This window comes from Molothrus ater, chromosome 13 (assembly GCF_012460135.2).
Source record: "Molothrus ater isolate BHLD 08-10-18 breed brown headed cowbird chromosome 13, BPBGC_Mater_1.1, whole genome shotgun sequence".
In the NCBI taxonomy this organism is placed as follows: Eukaryota; Metazoa; Chordata; class Aves; order Passeriformes; family Icteridae; genus Molothrus; species Molothrus ater.
This window is the reverse complement of record NC_050490.2, coordinates 6,744,954-6,762,296: the sequence shown is the minus strand read 5'-3', so window position 1 is coordinate 6,762,296 and position 17,343 is coordinate 6,744,954. Positions and strand designations below refer to the sequence as shown.

General features: G+C 40.7%; 1 protein-coding gene across 1 annotated transcript in view; it reads right to left on the bottom strand.

Annotated features, from left to right (window-relative positions):
- ALDH1A2 (aldehyde dehydrogenase 1 family member A2) overlaps positions 1-17,343 on the bottom strand; it is a 52,348-nt gene that overhangs the window by 10,017 nt on the left and 24,988 nt on the right. The window contains exons 4-7 of the mRNA XM_036389893.2: positions 16,979-17,108; positions 11,869-11,930; positions 9,033-9,161; positions 8,789-8,902 (exon numbers count right to left, since the gene is read on the bottom strand). Coding sequence (XP_036245786.1) covers positions 8,789-8,902; positions 9,033-9,161; positions 11,869-11,930; positions 16,979-17,108 — 435 coding nt within the window. The remainder of the gene's footprint in view (positions 1-8,788; positions 8,903-9,032; positions 9,162-11,868; positions 11,931-16,978; positions 17,109-17,343) is intronic.

Here is a 17,343-nt window from a genome sequence, read left to right as displayed (position 1 = left end):
GTGGGCAGCTTTCCTTTTTTTTCCTAGAAATTGAGAGGGGATAAGGCACAGCACTAAGTTTGTGTACCATTCACCCAGATGCAGCTATGCTAAAATGGCTTGGGGCTTTCTTTTAGGGCATTTTAGGAGGACTGAATTAGAAATTAGAAATGGATGTGATTACGATTACTTCCATACAAACCACTGACATGTACACAAGGCTTAATACATCAAATTCTGATGAAATCATCCTCCTCCTCTGCAGGATTAACAGCACAGAGCAGAATACCAAGTAGGCAAGAAGTTACAAAAGCACCATCCCAGACCTGACCCACAGCTGCACCACAGATAATCTTAATATGGGTTGAGGAGGTCAAAATCACCTCCAAAATGTCTTTGTAGATTGTGGGGTCAGCTGGAGCAGCCACAAATTGCAGATCTCACCAATGAACATGAGCATAAATTAAATGGAGTAGCAGTCTGACAGCTACAGATGTGACATCAGTACAGTTGGAGGGGTAGCTGTGCTCCCTGGAAATTCTCCTCTCCCTGGATCAACAAATCCAAAATAGATCAGTTTTTGTACAGTTGTAGTGTAACTGTGACCATTTTGCAGCTAAGGAAGTAATCACAGGTAGATTTAGGCTCCTACATGGTAAAACACAGGACTAAAAATACCTATTGAATATTGAGGAGCCCTAAGAACCTTGGTAAGTGCTTTATTTTAACTGGGACATGTTTTAATGTCACACAGAAAGTTAGAAGTGAAGTGAGATGGGAGTGAGTCCAGAGCTGGGCTTTTTTCTCCATGCAGTACTCTGGTCTCTCTGTTTTCTATTTCTAAGGTTATGTGAGTGAGATTCCCTGAAGCAAGGGGTTAATGGATGAGAAGCTGAACCTCTTAGAGAATTGAAGGCAGTCTGCTAGAGAAAGTTATGTCAGCACTGGAGTAATCAGAAAGCAAATGAAACAGAAACCAGGGCCCCCAAAGAGAAAAAAAAAAAAACAAAAAACCAAAGGAAAAACCTCACAGGATAATGAAGGAATTGTGAACCACTTCATGTACCTTTGTGATTAACTGTTTATCTGGTGATACCACAGTTGAGTGTGACTGAGGTTTTTTCTTTTTTTAAAAAAAAAGAAAAGCTTTTTTTCTTTACTTGTGTATTGATGGAATGGAGTGTTGACATTATCATGAAATTCCTTGCATATCCCCTTAATTGGAGCTGATTTTATTGCTATGTTTGACTGACAGCCAGAAGTGAACCTGAAAAAAAAGGATCCTTCTTGCCTTCCACCCCCACCACATACATCGAGCACGTCATCTGGAAATTCCAGCCTCTCAAACTGTGCTGAAAATGTACCCTGGAAACTGGAGTTGTGTGTTTATAGCCCGTGCCAGCCAATGCCATTCACACCCCCACTGCCTTGAACCTCCCTCTCTCAAAGAACAACAGCCAGGTATTTCTCCTCAAAAATTCACAACGAGCAGGACAGACCAAGAAAGCCAGAGCAATGTGTCCAGCCCTCATCTCCCTGCTTTCTGTTCTATTTTAATGTCAAAATGCTTTTGTACATGTAAGTAAAGACTTTGAAAGGATTCTATATAAACAAGTAATTGTCAATTATGCAAGTCCAAGTATAGTATATGGTGAATATTCAAGGGATTCAAAGGGATTTGAGACAGTGGTGTTAATTTGGAAAAGTGTAGTCTGAGGTATTTTTAATACAGGGAAGTTGTCAAGTTTCCCAGTAAAAACTTAATAGAAGGCTTCACTGTGTCTTTCCTGTTAGAGATCAGTGTAGACATCAGGATGGTGGGGCTCATGCTGCTCAGCATTTTTGTTCACTGTGCTCCTGTTGTGCCCTGTGCACTCACAAGTTGAGAAAAGTCTCAGGGCAGGCACCAGCACCGTGGTTATTTAGTGACAAAGGCGGCCTTTTGTGAGTGGCCCTCTCTTTATGGAGGAAGACAGCATGAAAGGGATAAGTGATAGTGTTGCAATCTGCCCGGCCTTTCAGGACACGCTTCCCGCGGCGTCTCAGCTCCATCCCTCAGCTCCCCATAGGCAGCACAGCCCGGAGAGGGAAGGCTGGGAGAGAGGACTCCCCCACAGATAATGGAGCTGTGTGATTATTCAGCAGGAATGTTGGCAGAGAAAGCCCTGACTCCCCAACCTTGTTTTGAATAGGCTTCAAGATTGATATCAGGAGTATCCCTGGATAGCTTGTGATGTACCAGAACCTTGTAAGCTGCATGGAGGGTGAGGCAGATGTAATTTGGTCCATCTCAAAGAAAACAATTTGTTATGCAGACCAACAAAAACAAAGATTAAAAAATTAGTTTGAGGCACTCCTGTGCAACAAAGCTATTTGAAGGATAGTCCTGGAAGGGTCTGTTTCTGGACTGTCGATGGTGTGACACCATTGGGCAGTGAGAATGTATCATGATCTAAAACATTTTATTGTTGTTTATTTATGCCTTCTCTACCTGAAAGTTTAATGTCTCTTTCAAGAGGAGGCTTAAGCAGTCACATTTTAAATACTTTGTGCAGAAATTTAAAAACCTTTGTTGCCTTTCATGTTCTCCTAATTTTCTGTTTTCAGACAGAAATCAGTATTTCTAAAGGGTACAGGTGGGTTTGCCTGTTACTGTTAGAGTACTCAAAGTCTCATGAGTCAAAAGCAAACCTCCAAGGTTTGTGGTACTTCCTCTTCAGCTCTGTCATTCAGAATGTCTGGGTTCTCCTTTGCTCTGAACCTTCCTTTGCTCACAGATAAACAGTAAATCATCAGGGAACAGCTGAATATAGGGGAGCTGCAGTCTAGCTGAACAGCAGGTCATTTTCTTGACACTGCCACAGACAGGACAGTGCAGGGAAGAACTGTACAGGGAGATGTATGGATTAAAATACTCCATGAACAGTGCAAGATATGGCAGAGGAGATATACATCATCAGTTAGGCATTTTAAATAATATACTCTATACCTTTCTTGGGACTTTGAGAGATTATCTGTAGGACAGTAAGTAGTTTAAGTTACAAGAGATTAATTAAGTTTTGTGGAGATGATGTGGCCAGACAGAAATTTTCAATGTTTTCTGGAAGTACAGTTTTCTCTCTCCAGCTATTGAGACACTGGATGTCATTGTTTTGGCAAAACCCTCAAACCCATGCTGCTGCTCACTCAGTTTGCCTTATTTTTTATGAATTCCAGATTATATTAAAATCTTTCTGACAAGCATTTTAGAGCCACCCTGGTTCAGGGTGTGTCTCCTACAATGACAAGCAAATTTGGAATACTGGCACAAAGAAGAGCAGCTTTATTTGACTGTGCAATGACCTATGTGAGGAGCAGCCCTGAAAAGAGCATCCTGACTAGTGCAGCACTAGTGAAAAGGCAATCCTGAGCACAATTCCTGGAGAGAATCCTAAGCTATAAATGGCTCACTTGTTCCATAGGTTAAATCCTGGCCCCTTGGAAGTCTGTGGCTAAACTCCTGCTAATGTTGATAGGACTGATACACCATCCTATTTGTACTGGGTTTAAGAAGGTGATTTCTTTTGATAGGCAAAGAGGCACAACAGTTGCCCAGGAACAGCTTCCTAAATGCTACCAAAAACACAAAGGAAGGAGAAGGGAAACAACTTCTTCTCATTCAGGAGCTACGAGTTGTCCAAGATAGGATCCAAAAGATTCTGCAGGAGCAGGAATGAATGCTAATGTAGCCTCCCAAAATCCTTACACAGGACATGTGTGTAGCACCATAAGCTCACAGACTTCTCAGAACAGGTCAGATCACCTTTAGGATTCTTATTGCTAAAGTTGAAAATGCCAGGTTGCAATTCTTCGTGAAGCCTAAAAGCAGCAAGAGATTGTGTGATCCAGAAGAGCTCACACAACCCACTGCCTGTGCAGTAGGAAGACATTCTGTCTACATCATGCATTGGGACATTCATCTCACTTTGGAAATGAAAGGAGAATCCTGCTGAGTAAATTAGAATCAGTGGTAATACAGCTGTTAGCTACAAACATTTGTTTGGCATGAATCAATCTCAACTCTCCCGTAGTTTGCTTTGATGGTCTCTCTAGTATCTTGTTGACTAATGATGAGATCATGGTTTGTTAATCTAAGTGCATAAAGAAAACATTCTGCCAAGCAAAATGCAGACTCTTTTGCTGGGGTTTATTGCAGTTGTTTATAGACCTTTTGTTTACACAGGCATCCAAACCAATTTGTTGGATATTTATTTGGGTTACTCTGCAGAGCTGCCTGAACACAGACCTGAATCCTATCTTAAATCTGTCTGCATTTTAATGGGTCGTAGTTTGAACAAAGTGGAAACCAGCCACTTAGGATACATTTCTTGTTGGCCAGAACTTCAAATGTTTTCTGTGCTATCTATAATTCTCATCTTGAGAGCATTTAACAACTGGAGGGAGTTGTAAGCCAGTCTGATTTGGAGGTTACACATTTGGTTTTAAACAGAAGTTATTAGAACTCATTAAACTTTTGCAACAATCAAAATACAATTTTTATCCCAGGCAGGGCTTTAAATCTGCATTCTAAAATATTTATAACTTCTTACTCTCCATAATAATCTCTAACTTTAAACTCAGAACATACTGCCCTCAACTATTCCCTGTGTACCAGGAACTTCTGGGTACACCACCCCCACACCAGTTCCAGTTCAGGTGGAGCACACAGGGAGAGACTTGGGCAGACAGCTCACAGCAGGAGAATGGCTGGATTTGCAAAGCCTTAACTGAGCTCACAGATTTGAATGGGAATAAAGGCAAATTAAGAGTAAACCGGCTTCTGATGACTGCTTTTCTCTGATATTTGAAGGCCTTTCACCTTTTTTGCAAAGCAAAAGTTCTTTTAGAGAACAAGAAAGTAATATGAAGGTACTTTGCATTTCTGGTATGTGTAAAAATTGTCCCCTCATCAGCATTTGTCTTGGAAATACATAAAGCCCACTGTTATTTCACTGGGCAAGAGACTTGTAGAACATCTCAACTTCTGAGCACTGCAGCCTAACAGCAGACACATGGGAATGCCAGACATCCTGAGTTTGGACGTGTTCTTAAACTCAGAAATTGTAAATTGCTAGTTCTAATTAAATAGTTGCTAATATGTTTTTTAAAGGAATTCAGACAAGAATATGTGAAACAGTGAAGCTGAGGCAGAGAGGGGCAGTGCAAAAGGAAAAGGCACGTACAGTAAACAACAGGGATACAGCTGAGCTTTACCTCTCCCTCTCAGTGAGTGGGAGCTCCACTGCTGCAGCTCAGGACCAGAAGGAGCAAGGAGAAATTCAGTAAGATATAATGAGATATGTACATTGATTATGGACTTTCAAGGAAAGGTAGGAGCAACTGTTAACATGATCATATTGGCTGGAAGAAAGTTTGGTTATGGCAATTTAAATTTCATCTGATTGTGAAAGATGAGGAAAAAATGTGTCAGTGAAGCCTGAGAGGAGATTGCTGTAATTAAGGAGGATCATAGATTAGCCCTGGTTGACTAAAACCAACACAATAAAAATAAACATTTTGGTTAAAATGCCTGTACCAAACAGGCTGCTGAAGAGTGAACCGAAGCAAGCAGAGAAGCCAAGAAAGCTACCGGAACCTAAGGAGGCACAGTGTTTTAGGTGGGCTTTCATACTCAGTATGATTTGATTTCTTTCAGTGTGACAGATGTCAGAGTGAAATCCATAGACTGCCAGGTGTTTGCAGAACCCTTCCCTTTCCAAGTGAGCTGTGGAGGGAAGAGCTTTGGGGTCCATGTACTAGGGGATTGGGAGAGGAAGATGATCCATGGGAGAGTGTTTCATAAGAAGCAGATAGGCTGAGGGATGCAGGAGTTGGCAGACTGTTCTTTTAATGTGTGCAAGCTAACCCATAAAAGGAGGGGCAGCAGGAAAGATGGAGAGAAGTGAAATCAAACATCAATGACACAAGAGAAAAAGAGCTCTTTATGCTTTTTCATGCATTATTTTGTGGGGTGGGGGGGAGTAAATAGCAGTATTTTTAAAACATTCAGAGCACCTGAGAATCTAAAACCCAGAGAAGAGAGTGCATCTGGATAGCTCTAAACTAGAAATCAGAAGCAGAAGTTGAAAGTTACTTTTGTGTTGTCATTGCATGGGCACAGGATTGAAGCCTCCCAGTCATCAGGAGTGTCAAGAGGCACTGGACTAATGCACAGGTGACAAGGCAATTGGCACATGGAATCCAAGTGTCCACATGCACCCCTGGGCTCTGGGAGTGTGCAAGTCATTGATTGTCAGAAGCTGTGAGGCTGCAGCAAGGAAAGGATCACTCTACACATGGATCACGCTCTTCTTCTGTGAGCATCTGGTACTGCTGCTGGTGCAAGATAAGATGTGAGGCTGGAGGGCTCTGTGGTGTGCCTGTGTCAGGCTTTATTGAGGGAAGGTTGTGAACTTGGCCTTTTGGCTTGGATTTCTATGGATTGGGTTCTCCAAATATTGGAATATATTAGCATTTTTTTTTCTGTGGGAGGAGCAGCCTGTTTTCTGCCTTTCAAGAAAACTGCAGAAAAAAGATAATAGCCCATTTTTGTGATTTTTACAGGCAAATGGATAGTTTTCATTAGCTATATGTATACTTCAAAGGTAAAGAACTTACATAAAAGAACCTCATAGTGAAAACTTGAGAAAAACCCTTGCTTCAGAATCTCAATTTGAAGATCTTTGTGTTTGTACTGATAGGTTTTATCATTAACTTGCCCATCATGAAGTGCCTTAACTAGCACATGGATGGAATGGAGGAATGGAGTTAATACCTGGTGTTTATACACCTAATGGCTATTGGAAATCCCCATCACTGGAGTGTACAGTTGACATGCTTCAGACAAGTACCAGAGAGACAAAATATTTCCATTATTATTTCACTAGAAATTGAAATCTGCTTTGGGGGAGTCAGAGGCTCTAGTCCGGCTCATATCAGAATGTGGTGTTTAAAATGTTACAATGTTGACTTGCTGTTACAAAAATTCAGTGTTACAGGAAATCAGAAACAATATGGAATAGTTTACACTAACTCTGCATTAAAACGATCCATCTGTTCTTGCTTTAGGTTCTTAGAGAATTGCTTTTTCATCTCTGTAATGCTTTTCACTTCCTATTAGTAAGGCTTTTAAAGGTAGGCACTGAGTTAGTATAAAACCCACAGCTTTTGAGTTTAAACGCCTATTAAAACTAAAGCTGTCTGGAACTACAATAAAAATTTATTTTGGCTACAAGAGACAACTTTGAAACCTAACCCATCTGTATTTTTCCTCTTCCAAACAGTGCAACATCCTGTATAATAGAATATTTATCTTAAACAGAGACCACATATCTTTATAAAAACAATTGTTTCAACTTAATTTATGGGGGGTAATCAGCTCATATTAAAATTTTCAGTATTCCAGGATGCTAATCTTAATTGGATACAGAAGATGTAATGACTAGAGTAATTCCATAGAATAATCTGAAATCTGATGTAGCCATTGAATGTATGGCTAGAATGTAACCTGTGTATATTAGAAGCTGAAGTTGTCATTAAAAAAACATGTGCAGGCATATAGTAATTGCAAAACACCTGTGTGTGCAAATTAGGCATATGACTGCAGCTACATTTTATTGGTAATTTAGGTTTGTGTGAGACTTGCAAACTCAATTACAGAATAATTCCACCAGAATAGTTTATTTGAAATAATTGAGCTGATCTCTGCAATCCTTGGGCCCACCAGGGAGATACCCACACATATCTAGCCAGGTTGCATGGTCAGTGAATTTATCAACACAAATCAAAAAGCAAAGTGCCTCACTGTGGAGAGCAGTATCCCTGGGATGTATAAAGCCTTCCACTGCCACGAGTGGGAGTCAAACATATCAAAGGGAGACTGGATCCCTGGGGTTTAGCTCCCTCCATACAATAGTTTGTCAGATTCTGAATTGAAAAGGGCTGGGTTTAGCACTCTCTAAATATAACCAGCCCTGAAACTCCCACAGAGATTCCTTTCTGTCTGCCTTCAGACGATGAGATAAGGCCCCTTCTCCTGTGACTTCAGTCTGGAGTACCTCTGTCACCCCCACCCCAACCCTGATAACAGGCAGCTTGGCACATATTTGAGAGCAAGATGTGATGAGAGTTTGGGGGGTTAGTCTTGCTTTAGATTGCAGCCTTCATCTTCAGAGTGAGCCTCCTCTCTAACATCTGCAGCATAAACTCCTAGCAAGGCATTTTGGCATCCAGGAGACAACTGTCTCCCTTCATCCTCTGGCCAGCTTCTTCCCATCATTTTGGGAACGGAAACCTTGGACAATCTCCTTTTCTCCCTGCATTCCTTCCTTTTTAGGCCTCCTCCTCATCCTCAATGTACTTGTATGCAGCATCAAAGTTGAAGTATATTTGCACAATTTGCTCCCTTCCTCTCCCTTTTCCCCAAGTACAGCAGGATACACAAATTATGGATGTTAAAGCAGCACTTATGTGTGCTGTGATATACACGGGATGTTCTGCCTACTTGCATGTGATTCACATCCTCCTAAGCCCACAGGAAATCCCAGCAATATTTTTCCAGGCATATCTCCTGTGCTGAGGTGCTGAGCACAGCAGGGGCTGGAGCAAAGGAGCTGCTTGTGCTTGGGAAGTCCTGTGGTACATAAGTTTAGCTGGGAAGCACAGACCACTGTTATTTAGATGTAGCTCTTTTACCCAGTGGCAGTAAGAAATGCAGCACAAGGACTGAAGTATTTATTCATGTTTTACAGTAATGTGTGAATCCTCTTACCTCAGTGGATCCAGTGAAAGCAATTTTATCAATGCCAACATGAGAGGCTATGGCTGCACCAACAATTGGACCAAATCCTGGCAAAATATTGACAACTCCTGGTGGAAAGCCAGCCTGTCAAAATAGGAATGAATGAAGGTAAGCATGACTTATGAGAACTGTTAGAGCACGTTAAAGCAGGGGTGTGCTGGTGGTTCCCTCCCCACAAGGAGAGACAGACATCACTCCCCTCAATTATTCTTACCTCCTTGATGAGGGCACCCATATAGAGAGCACTGAGTGGTGTTTGTTCTGCTGGTTTAATAACTACTGTATTGCCACAGCACAGAGCTGGAGCAATCTTCCATGCAAACATCAGCAGGGGGAAGTTCCACTGTAAGAAAAAAAAAAGTTGATGGAAAAATATTGCCGTGGTGTTTTGTTTTCAAGATGTCAAGCTGATACCTCACTTATTTCTCAGGCTGATCCTTAACATAAATCTTTCCCAGCACAAAGCAAGGATTTTTTTTAAATAGCTGCCATTAAGAAAGCAACAACAGTGACTTCTCAGTTCTTTCTCTCCTGTTCAAAGAAATACAACCCCCACCTGCAATCTCCATAAAAAAGTTCTGTTATATGTTAATTTTTTAAGTCACAACTTTTTATTTAATTTACTGTTTTGCTGTTGGCACTTTTAATTCCCCCATGAAAACAGGTCTTGCTTCTGATACATTTGGAAAGAACTGTTCATGTTGAAGCAGTTTTGGATGTAAGTTTCATATCCCATCTTAAGATATAAAATTTATACTCAAAATTATATAATCCTTAGTTGATGGAATTACAATAAAAAGTCCATAAATGTCAATGTTTAATCAAAGCATTTAATTTTCTTGAAGACTTCTTACTGAAAAATCTATATGGAAGACATTAAAAGGACAGTAAAAAACAAGTTGAGAAATGCTTTGCTGCTATAAAATTTTGTATTGTCATTCATTATAACTTCATTGAACTGCAGCAGATGATGTAGTGGATTATATTAGTTCAATGCACAAACATGCCTTGGATAAAGATAAAAGTAACAAGCCTTGTGCACCAAGGCCTGATCCTAGCAGGTTAAGTGGATAGTCCTGCTGATTTTAGTGAAAATGTCAGAGTAATAAAATAACTGTGTTTTCACAATCACTCTTACAAATGCATACAACAGTCTCTTTTAGAAGGAGAATAGCAAATATCAGTCACAGAGTCAGCCACTGGCCAGAACGTGTTGCTGCCTGATGCGTATCAGCTGCCACTCTCAGACATCTCTCTAGCCCCTGGCTAGCTTGAAAAAATACACAACTGTCTTTCCTTCAGAGAACACCCAATTTTTTACTCCCTCTGTTGTTTATAAACTCCGGAGACAAAGTGATGTTTTAATTCCATCTCCAGTACATAAACCTGGGAGGGGAGCTGTCGGGCCAGCAGTGTGCTAACAGCCTGCACTTCTAATGGCATTGCAAGGAGAGCTCACAGCAGTTTTATAGGGCACTATATAGCCCTGTTTATGCTATAGCACTGCCAAAGAGCATGTTTTGATGGAAGCTGGGATGTGAAAGAGGATGAGGAGTTCAGTGTTAGACTTGCTGTTTAATTTTATTTTTGAATAATGTATTTGCTCAGGCAATGGCCAAGCACATGCAGCAGCCTGGGCTGTCCTCTGGGACTGGTAGCGTGGAGGAAATACAGAACAGATCAGCAGTGGTGTTAGAATAGATGGATATGACAGCCATCTTCAGGCTTTGGAGAACAAAACTGAGGGAAGCACAAACATGTATGGTAGATGGCTGAGTACCCTGAACAAAGGTTTATACATCTAAACTAAATAAATCCTGCTTTCGGCATGATCCTCAGCCTGTGGCCAAGTTTCTTCAGCAGGTCTGTCCGTTCAGCTCAGTGAAACAAGCATAAGAGATGTGCAGCAATGCTGGGGTTGGATGTTGGGGTTGTCATTTACTAAATGCTCATCCATGTGCCTGGCTGAGGAACAGGGATGGAGCTGTGGAATCTTTCATTCATAAGGACCAAGTTAGGAGAGTGTGTAGGTGTTTGCAGGACAGCTGTAGCCACAGACTCTCTGAGTCATTGCACGTTTCTCTGGGCTTCTCCTGAGTGCCAAACACAAAAGCCACCCCTTAACAAAGGCATGAAATAGCAACAAATATAAATAGGAGAAAAGGGCTTTACATTGTTAAAGTAATCTTTTCTGGCTGCTCCTCTTGTAATGGAATTGCTCCGTGTTTCTGTTTAGTGGCTTGGTGGTAATGTGAACAAAATAAAAAATCAACATCAACAAAAAAAATTCAGAGAATGGCCTGATTAGTCCCTCAGTGTTTTGTCAAGCAAAAAAGCTTCCACACAATATTTTAATAGCTGTATGTGAACCTCCCATTGAAACTTCTGCCAAAGCTGGTTAACTGGCTCTTCTGAAAAAGTTACCCTCTCAGTGCAATTCCCATGCAGTGTTCAGCAAGATTTTATTGTGAGGGTGTCTGCTGGGGTGTAGGGGGAGTATTGGATTTGATGAAATGATGTGTTTCTCTCTCCCAACAAATAAAACAAACATTTCATGTCTTCTGTTAGCTACGCAATGTTAATTGTAATGATATGTCTCCTGGAGTTTCCTTTTCTCCTCCAGCCTTGTAAAAGAAATAGCAGGAAAGAATGGAATTAAAATACATCACATTCTCCCAGGAACTGAGGAGCCTGTTAAATCACAGTAAAAACTAAATAAATAAAGAGACTACCACAGCAAAGCATCAATTTTCCATAAGTTGTGTGAACATCCATAACCACTGACAGCATATTAACACTGTGTTTTGCTTTGCTTGTTTTAATCATGTGAATTCTATGACTTGAGAACTTAACTCCTAATAACAGAGCCTAAACCCTATTAGCATGTTCAAATAAGCATTTGCAGGGAGGCTGTTAAAGATATGTCAACAATATGAGCTCAGCTTTTTTCGTAATGGAAAACACACATAGCTGAAGCCCGTGTTTTATGTGTCTTTAAAGAGAGCTGGTTCAAATGAAAATAAATAGAAAGCACTAGTAGAGATACTCACAGGGATGATCTGTCCGCACACTCCGATGGGTTCATGTCTTGTAAACGTAAAATAATCTCCATCTGAAACAGATGAGCATGCTTACTCTCAAGTGCAGTTTGACTTGGCAGAACAAAAAAAAAATTAAAATAGAGGGAGGGAAAAAATTCTAAGCATCAGCCTTTGATGGCAGTAAAAGAAATAAAGAAGTAATGGAAGTGTTTTTTTGTGAGCCAGCATGGGAAGCCTAGGTTCAGGAGCAACCTAATTGTTCTTTCTGTAGAACAAAAGAATCAGGCTTCCCATTAGAAAGTAACCTGCTTTGTTCCTTGGCAAAGAGCTGTACTGCACATAAAATTGCAGTAGCATGGAAGCACTTATGGCCTCAGCTGATTTAAGGGTGAGAGAAGTGAAGAGTCACAAAGGCAATTTCCTGAAAGGCATGAGTGGAATACAGCAATCTAAAGGTGCATCTACAGCCCAAGTGTGGGGTAAGAGAGCTGACTCATCTGACTCATCTGCCATTGAGGACACAAGCAGTGTGAAGTGATGGAATAATGTACCACAATCTCTAGATGTGCAATGAAGAGGCAAAGTTTGTGACTTGTGTCATTGAGCATCATGTACTTCCTGTGGTCTGGGAGCACATGCTGAGGTTACATATGCGGGTTTCTTCCCAGTTAACAAAGAGCCAGAAAGGGACCTGCTATTAGTTAAAGGATCAGTTAAGGTACTGTCTAACCAGTAGCTTTGTTAGTGTGCTCAGCCTGCATCTGTGCAAAGTAGAATTTACTGCACCTTTGTACCTCAGTGGAGTCTCAGAGCTGTATAAACTAGCCCAGACTCAAACTATCTCTGAATTTAGGTCAGATGTTTTTCAGGGAGGCTACAGCTGAGGGAAAGGCTATGCTAAAGGCATGAGCTGAATGTGCCCCTTGGCCTGTAGTGTTTGGTCATCTAGAAAATAGCAAATCTTTTAACTTGGGAAAATAATTTCAGCTAAGTATGTGAGAATGATGAGGTTACCTAGGCTTAATGGCAGGAGATGATTTACCAGGATAAGAAAAGGTTAGACAGCAGAAAGGAGTAAGAGAAGGAGGAGGAGAGATTACAGGGCTTTTGCTCCCATTGTTCTGTCTGACACAGGGTATGTGCTTTCCCTCCCAGTCTGGGCTGGGAAGTGGCTGCCCCAGCCTCTCCCCCGTTCAGGCCAGAGCTGCAGCCACCCTTGTGCAATATTGACTTCACAATGGACAGTGTGTTTTGGGAACCTGCTGCAATATCCTCTAAGATATATCTGGTGACAATAAACAGGTTAATCCTTAAAGTTTCTTGGGTTTAAGGAAAGACTTCAACTTGAGTTTGATTAGAAATAACTTATTGTCAGGTCTGCTTATTTCTATCCATCTACTTCACAGGATTTGCTCGGTAGAAACCTGAGCTAGAGTAGCTAATATATCAGCTGGGGGCCAATACAGAATAATTATGAGAAAGGTAGCAATAGTCTGCAACCAAGACAGAACAGAGAAAATAAAGGAGGGAGGGAAAGAGAGAAAAGAGATTCAGGAAAAGGCAGAAAAAAATAGTTTATCAGTTAGTTTGTGCTGCATTGATAAAACATCGTTGTAGCGTTTTGATCTCCAGATGTTTGACAATTCCCCAGTGGAGATGAGAATATTTGTGACACAGACTAAGATGATCAGTTTGGTCTTCCAGGTTATCTTTCACAGATGCTAGCAGCAGTTCACAGACCATAGGAAGATTCATCAGATCCGACAGAAGCAAAGTAGAAGTCAAAATACAGAGAAGTACATACAAGCAAAACTGTCTAAGTGCTCAAGGGAACACAGAGGAGTCAGCTAAAAATACCAGCTTGTACTCGGTAGTACTGTGAGAGGTGGGTTCTCAGCCAGAAGGATGGTGGCAACATAACAGTAACACAGTTACATTAGCACTGTCTGACTTTAGATTGGCACTGCATAATCACTGCCACATGTCTGCGTGCTTCATCACACAGAGTTATAGATAACCTGAGCCTCTTGCCAAGGCAGACAAATGGTGGTTAATTCTGCCCAGCGTAGGCAGAACGTTCTTTCCGCAGAGCGGTGCCTCCCATGCAGAGCTGCTCTCCCTGCTGTCTCCCACTAGACTCTAGACAGCTGCCCTTTTTGACACCTACTTCCAAAGTTCATCATCCACAGATTTTCTGTCAAGATGGCGTTTTTGAGGTTGCTTTCTAACAATATCTTTGGGAACATATGTGACTTGAAGTTATTCAGAAGCCTTGGACATCTCTGGACAGGCCAAAGGTGGATCTAAGAGCCACCCTGTCCACAATGTTGAACAAGCTGTTACCACGACAAAACAGCTCAAGAATTCAATGAGCTTAATTCCATTATTCTGAACAGTGAGCATCAAAAGGTCCCTGGTGCTTAGAAATTATACAGGAGACTTTTTAAATGTTTGAGACTTTTAAGTCATGCTAATGACCCTTATTCTAAGATGCTGTGGCTGATGACTGTTAGTCTTTTCCTTTACTAGCTGGCTGCCAGAAGAACATTGCCTGAGAGGGACCTGATCCCACATCCAATCTAAAATTTTGTGTTAAAAGGGTATTTTTAATATACGCAGCTGAAGTAAACTGACATTCTTCAGTCCTCACTGATATTAATAGAGCAAGATCAATTTGCAGCTGCTTAGCACCTGGCCCAAAGACTTTCATTTTTTAATCAGAAAGCAAGTCCCATTTACCCAGGGATCTCACTTTGGGACAGCAATATCTTCCACAGATGTGTTTGCTTAGATTTCCATCAGGAGTCTCCAGCACGGATATTTTATTTGCATAACAACCATAATACAGTCCCATGCCTCATATAGCAGGACACAGCAAACAAGTGGGTGAGGAGAGCTGAACTGGTTCTTTAAACTGTATCATAGCATATATTGCTTTAAAGATACATTTCTGCTTGCATTCAGTTTATTAGTTTAAGTTTCTGGTCTAGCCTCATTCTGTTTTAATTTAAATCATCAAGGCTTTACGCTTGGGAGCAAGCAAAGGGCAGTCTGAAGGTTTTGCAGCTCTGGGGCCAAAAGGAATGTGACTGTAAAACACACTTCTTCTCCTACTTGTCTATCAATTGGCTATTTTTATTTTAAAGGAAAAGAAAACTTCAACAAAAACAGCAACAACAAAAGATTGGGAGGTTTCAGATTTATGAGCACACTGAATAGAAAGACAAGATTTAATAGAGGGGTTTTTTTGGTTTTGTTGTTTTGCTTATCTTTGGTGAGCTGATGGTAAATGAACGTAAAGAGCACTGCTGTTTAACAGTGGCTTTGCCCTAAAACAGCTTCATGAGAATGACAAATTTATGGTGCAAAAGCAGAGGAATAAAGAGAAGTGTTAAATGAAGAATAATTGATCCCCTGAAAATCTGTGAATGGAGTTATGATTCTACACTACTGAAAACTGTGTTAGCACAAGGTTTGCACTGAGGAAGGCATGCTGAAAATGTGCCTTCCTTTCACCCAGCATAGTCCACCTTACTGAAAAAAAAAATCAGGTTTGATCCTATAAGGTACTTGAAACCAAGAATAAGCAGAGAATATTTATTCTTCTTAATCTGGCAGTGCCTTTTGGTGGCTGACCTAATTTCTGTGTATCTGTGGGGCTAAAGAGCGAGAAGGAGGCATTCACTGACCAGGGAGAAAGAGATTAGGGAACAGGAAATTTGCTGAATACATGAATTTATGGTGTGGTCTGCACTTTTGTATGATTAAATGTGAAGTGCAAGCAGCAAAACTGGGATTTACGAATCTCAGCCTAAATAACTGTGGAAAACTTTGACTCCTTGCAGGAATGTCTACACCTGAAATATTATTATTGTCATTTCTTTGGTGAAAATAAGATAGTGAAGATAAACATCAATCAGTGTACGCTGCAATTTCAATAAGATGAAACATGAAAATGAGTAAAACTGCAAGAAGAGTTACATGAGGTTTCCCTCCTGAAAATTTTGGAGGCATATTTTCAATTTATCTGCTTGCCTCACTTGGGTAGTTTGGTGCTTTGCTATAGAGAGGTGAGTGAGTGCGTTGCAGATGCTGTCCCACAGTGAAACACCAGGGAAATAGCTGGGCAACAGCAATGGGCATGTACCCCTGAGTGTGCCCTACTGGCCCTGCTGGGGAAAGTGGAATAAACATGCATGAGCAATGAATATGTGCACCATGAATCTACACAATGAATGTTCATTTTCCTTAATGTTTTTCCAGAGATTTCCTTTATGCAGGTGAAAGATACACTTACCTTAATGACTGCACCTACATAAAATAATTTCATCCTATTTTGCCATGTTATGTAATCATAGTATTTGGTACATCTAGTCCAGACTGCAAATGAATTTGTTTGCATCAGACAATGCAGCCTGTATTTGTTCAACAGCTGGGAGGGAGGGGCAGGAGGAAGAAACTTCTTAAATAAAAATAATGGTAAGGATTTTTTTGCATCTCTCTAGCAAAAGAATAAGAACATAATAATTTCCTAGCATGCAGGAAAGTTTATCTCATATATACAATATAAAACTCATCCCACTGAATAATCTGAAAAAGCATCTATAACAAAATATATCTCATATGTATGTAGTTCTCTATAGTAACATTAAGAACACTCTCAAAGTATAAGTTAAGTTAGATCCAGTGTTAGTCCAAGGTAAAAATATTTGCATCAGCAGTAAGAAGTCATATACAAACAAGATCTATACATAATGATACTGTTTCTTAAACAAGCACCCAACACTATTTTCATGAGTTCCAAGGTATTTTTCAGGCTTATTCCTCATCCATTTTTATACGTGTATCAATATTTAAATGTAGGTATTGAGCCATCTCCTTCTCAGGTGGATGCATGCAAAAGAAACCAAGCCCTCCTCACATGTGCATGTGGGGCAGGCCAAGAGCAGGGCACCCAGTCCTGCCCTTGCTGACTTTCCAACATCTGCTTCAGCAACTCACTACACACTGTAGGAGCAACCCAGGCTCCTCCTCTGCCTTCCACAAAGCTGTGAGCTACTAAGCTTTAGTCTGGCCATGAGAAGGTTTAGGTGCATAGCTGTGCTTTAATTCCCCTTACCTACGGGAATGGTCATTCCATGGATTTTGTCTGCCCAACCAGCATAATACCTCAGGGTTTTTATGACTCCTTGGAGATCTACATAGAAAGCTTGCAAAAATGGTTTGCCACTGTTCAGTGATTCCATAGTCTGCAGGACAAGAAAAAGTTAAGAGATGTAAGCATTGTAACAGTTTTGGACTATTGTACCTAAGTATTCACCATCTTAACAGCTCTTGAACCATGACAAAGATTTTAATGAAGACCAATCAGTTGCAGCTTGGTGTAATTTTAACCCAGAAGGTTCAGAACAATTATCTGATCCCCTTTGTTACTTTTTGCAAAACCCAAACTGGTTTCTTCTGAGTATTCTGGAATGGCTATGA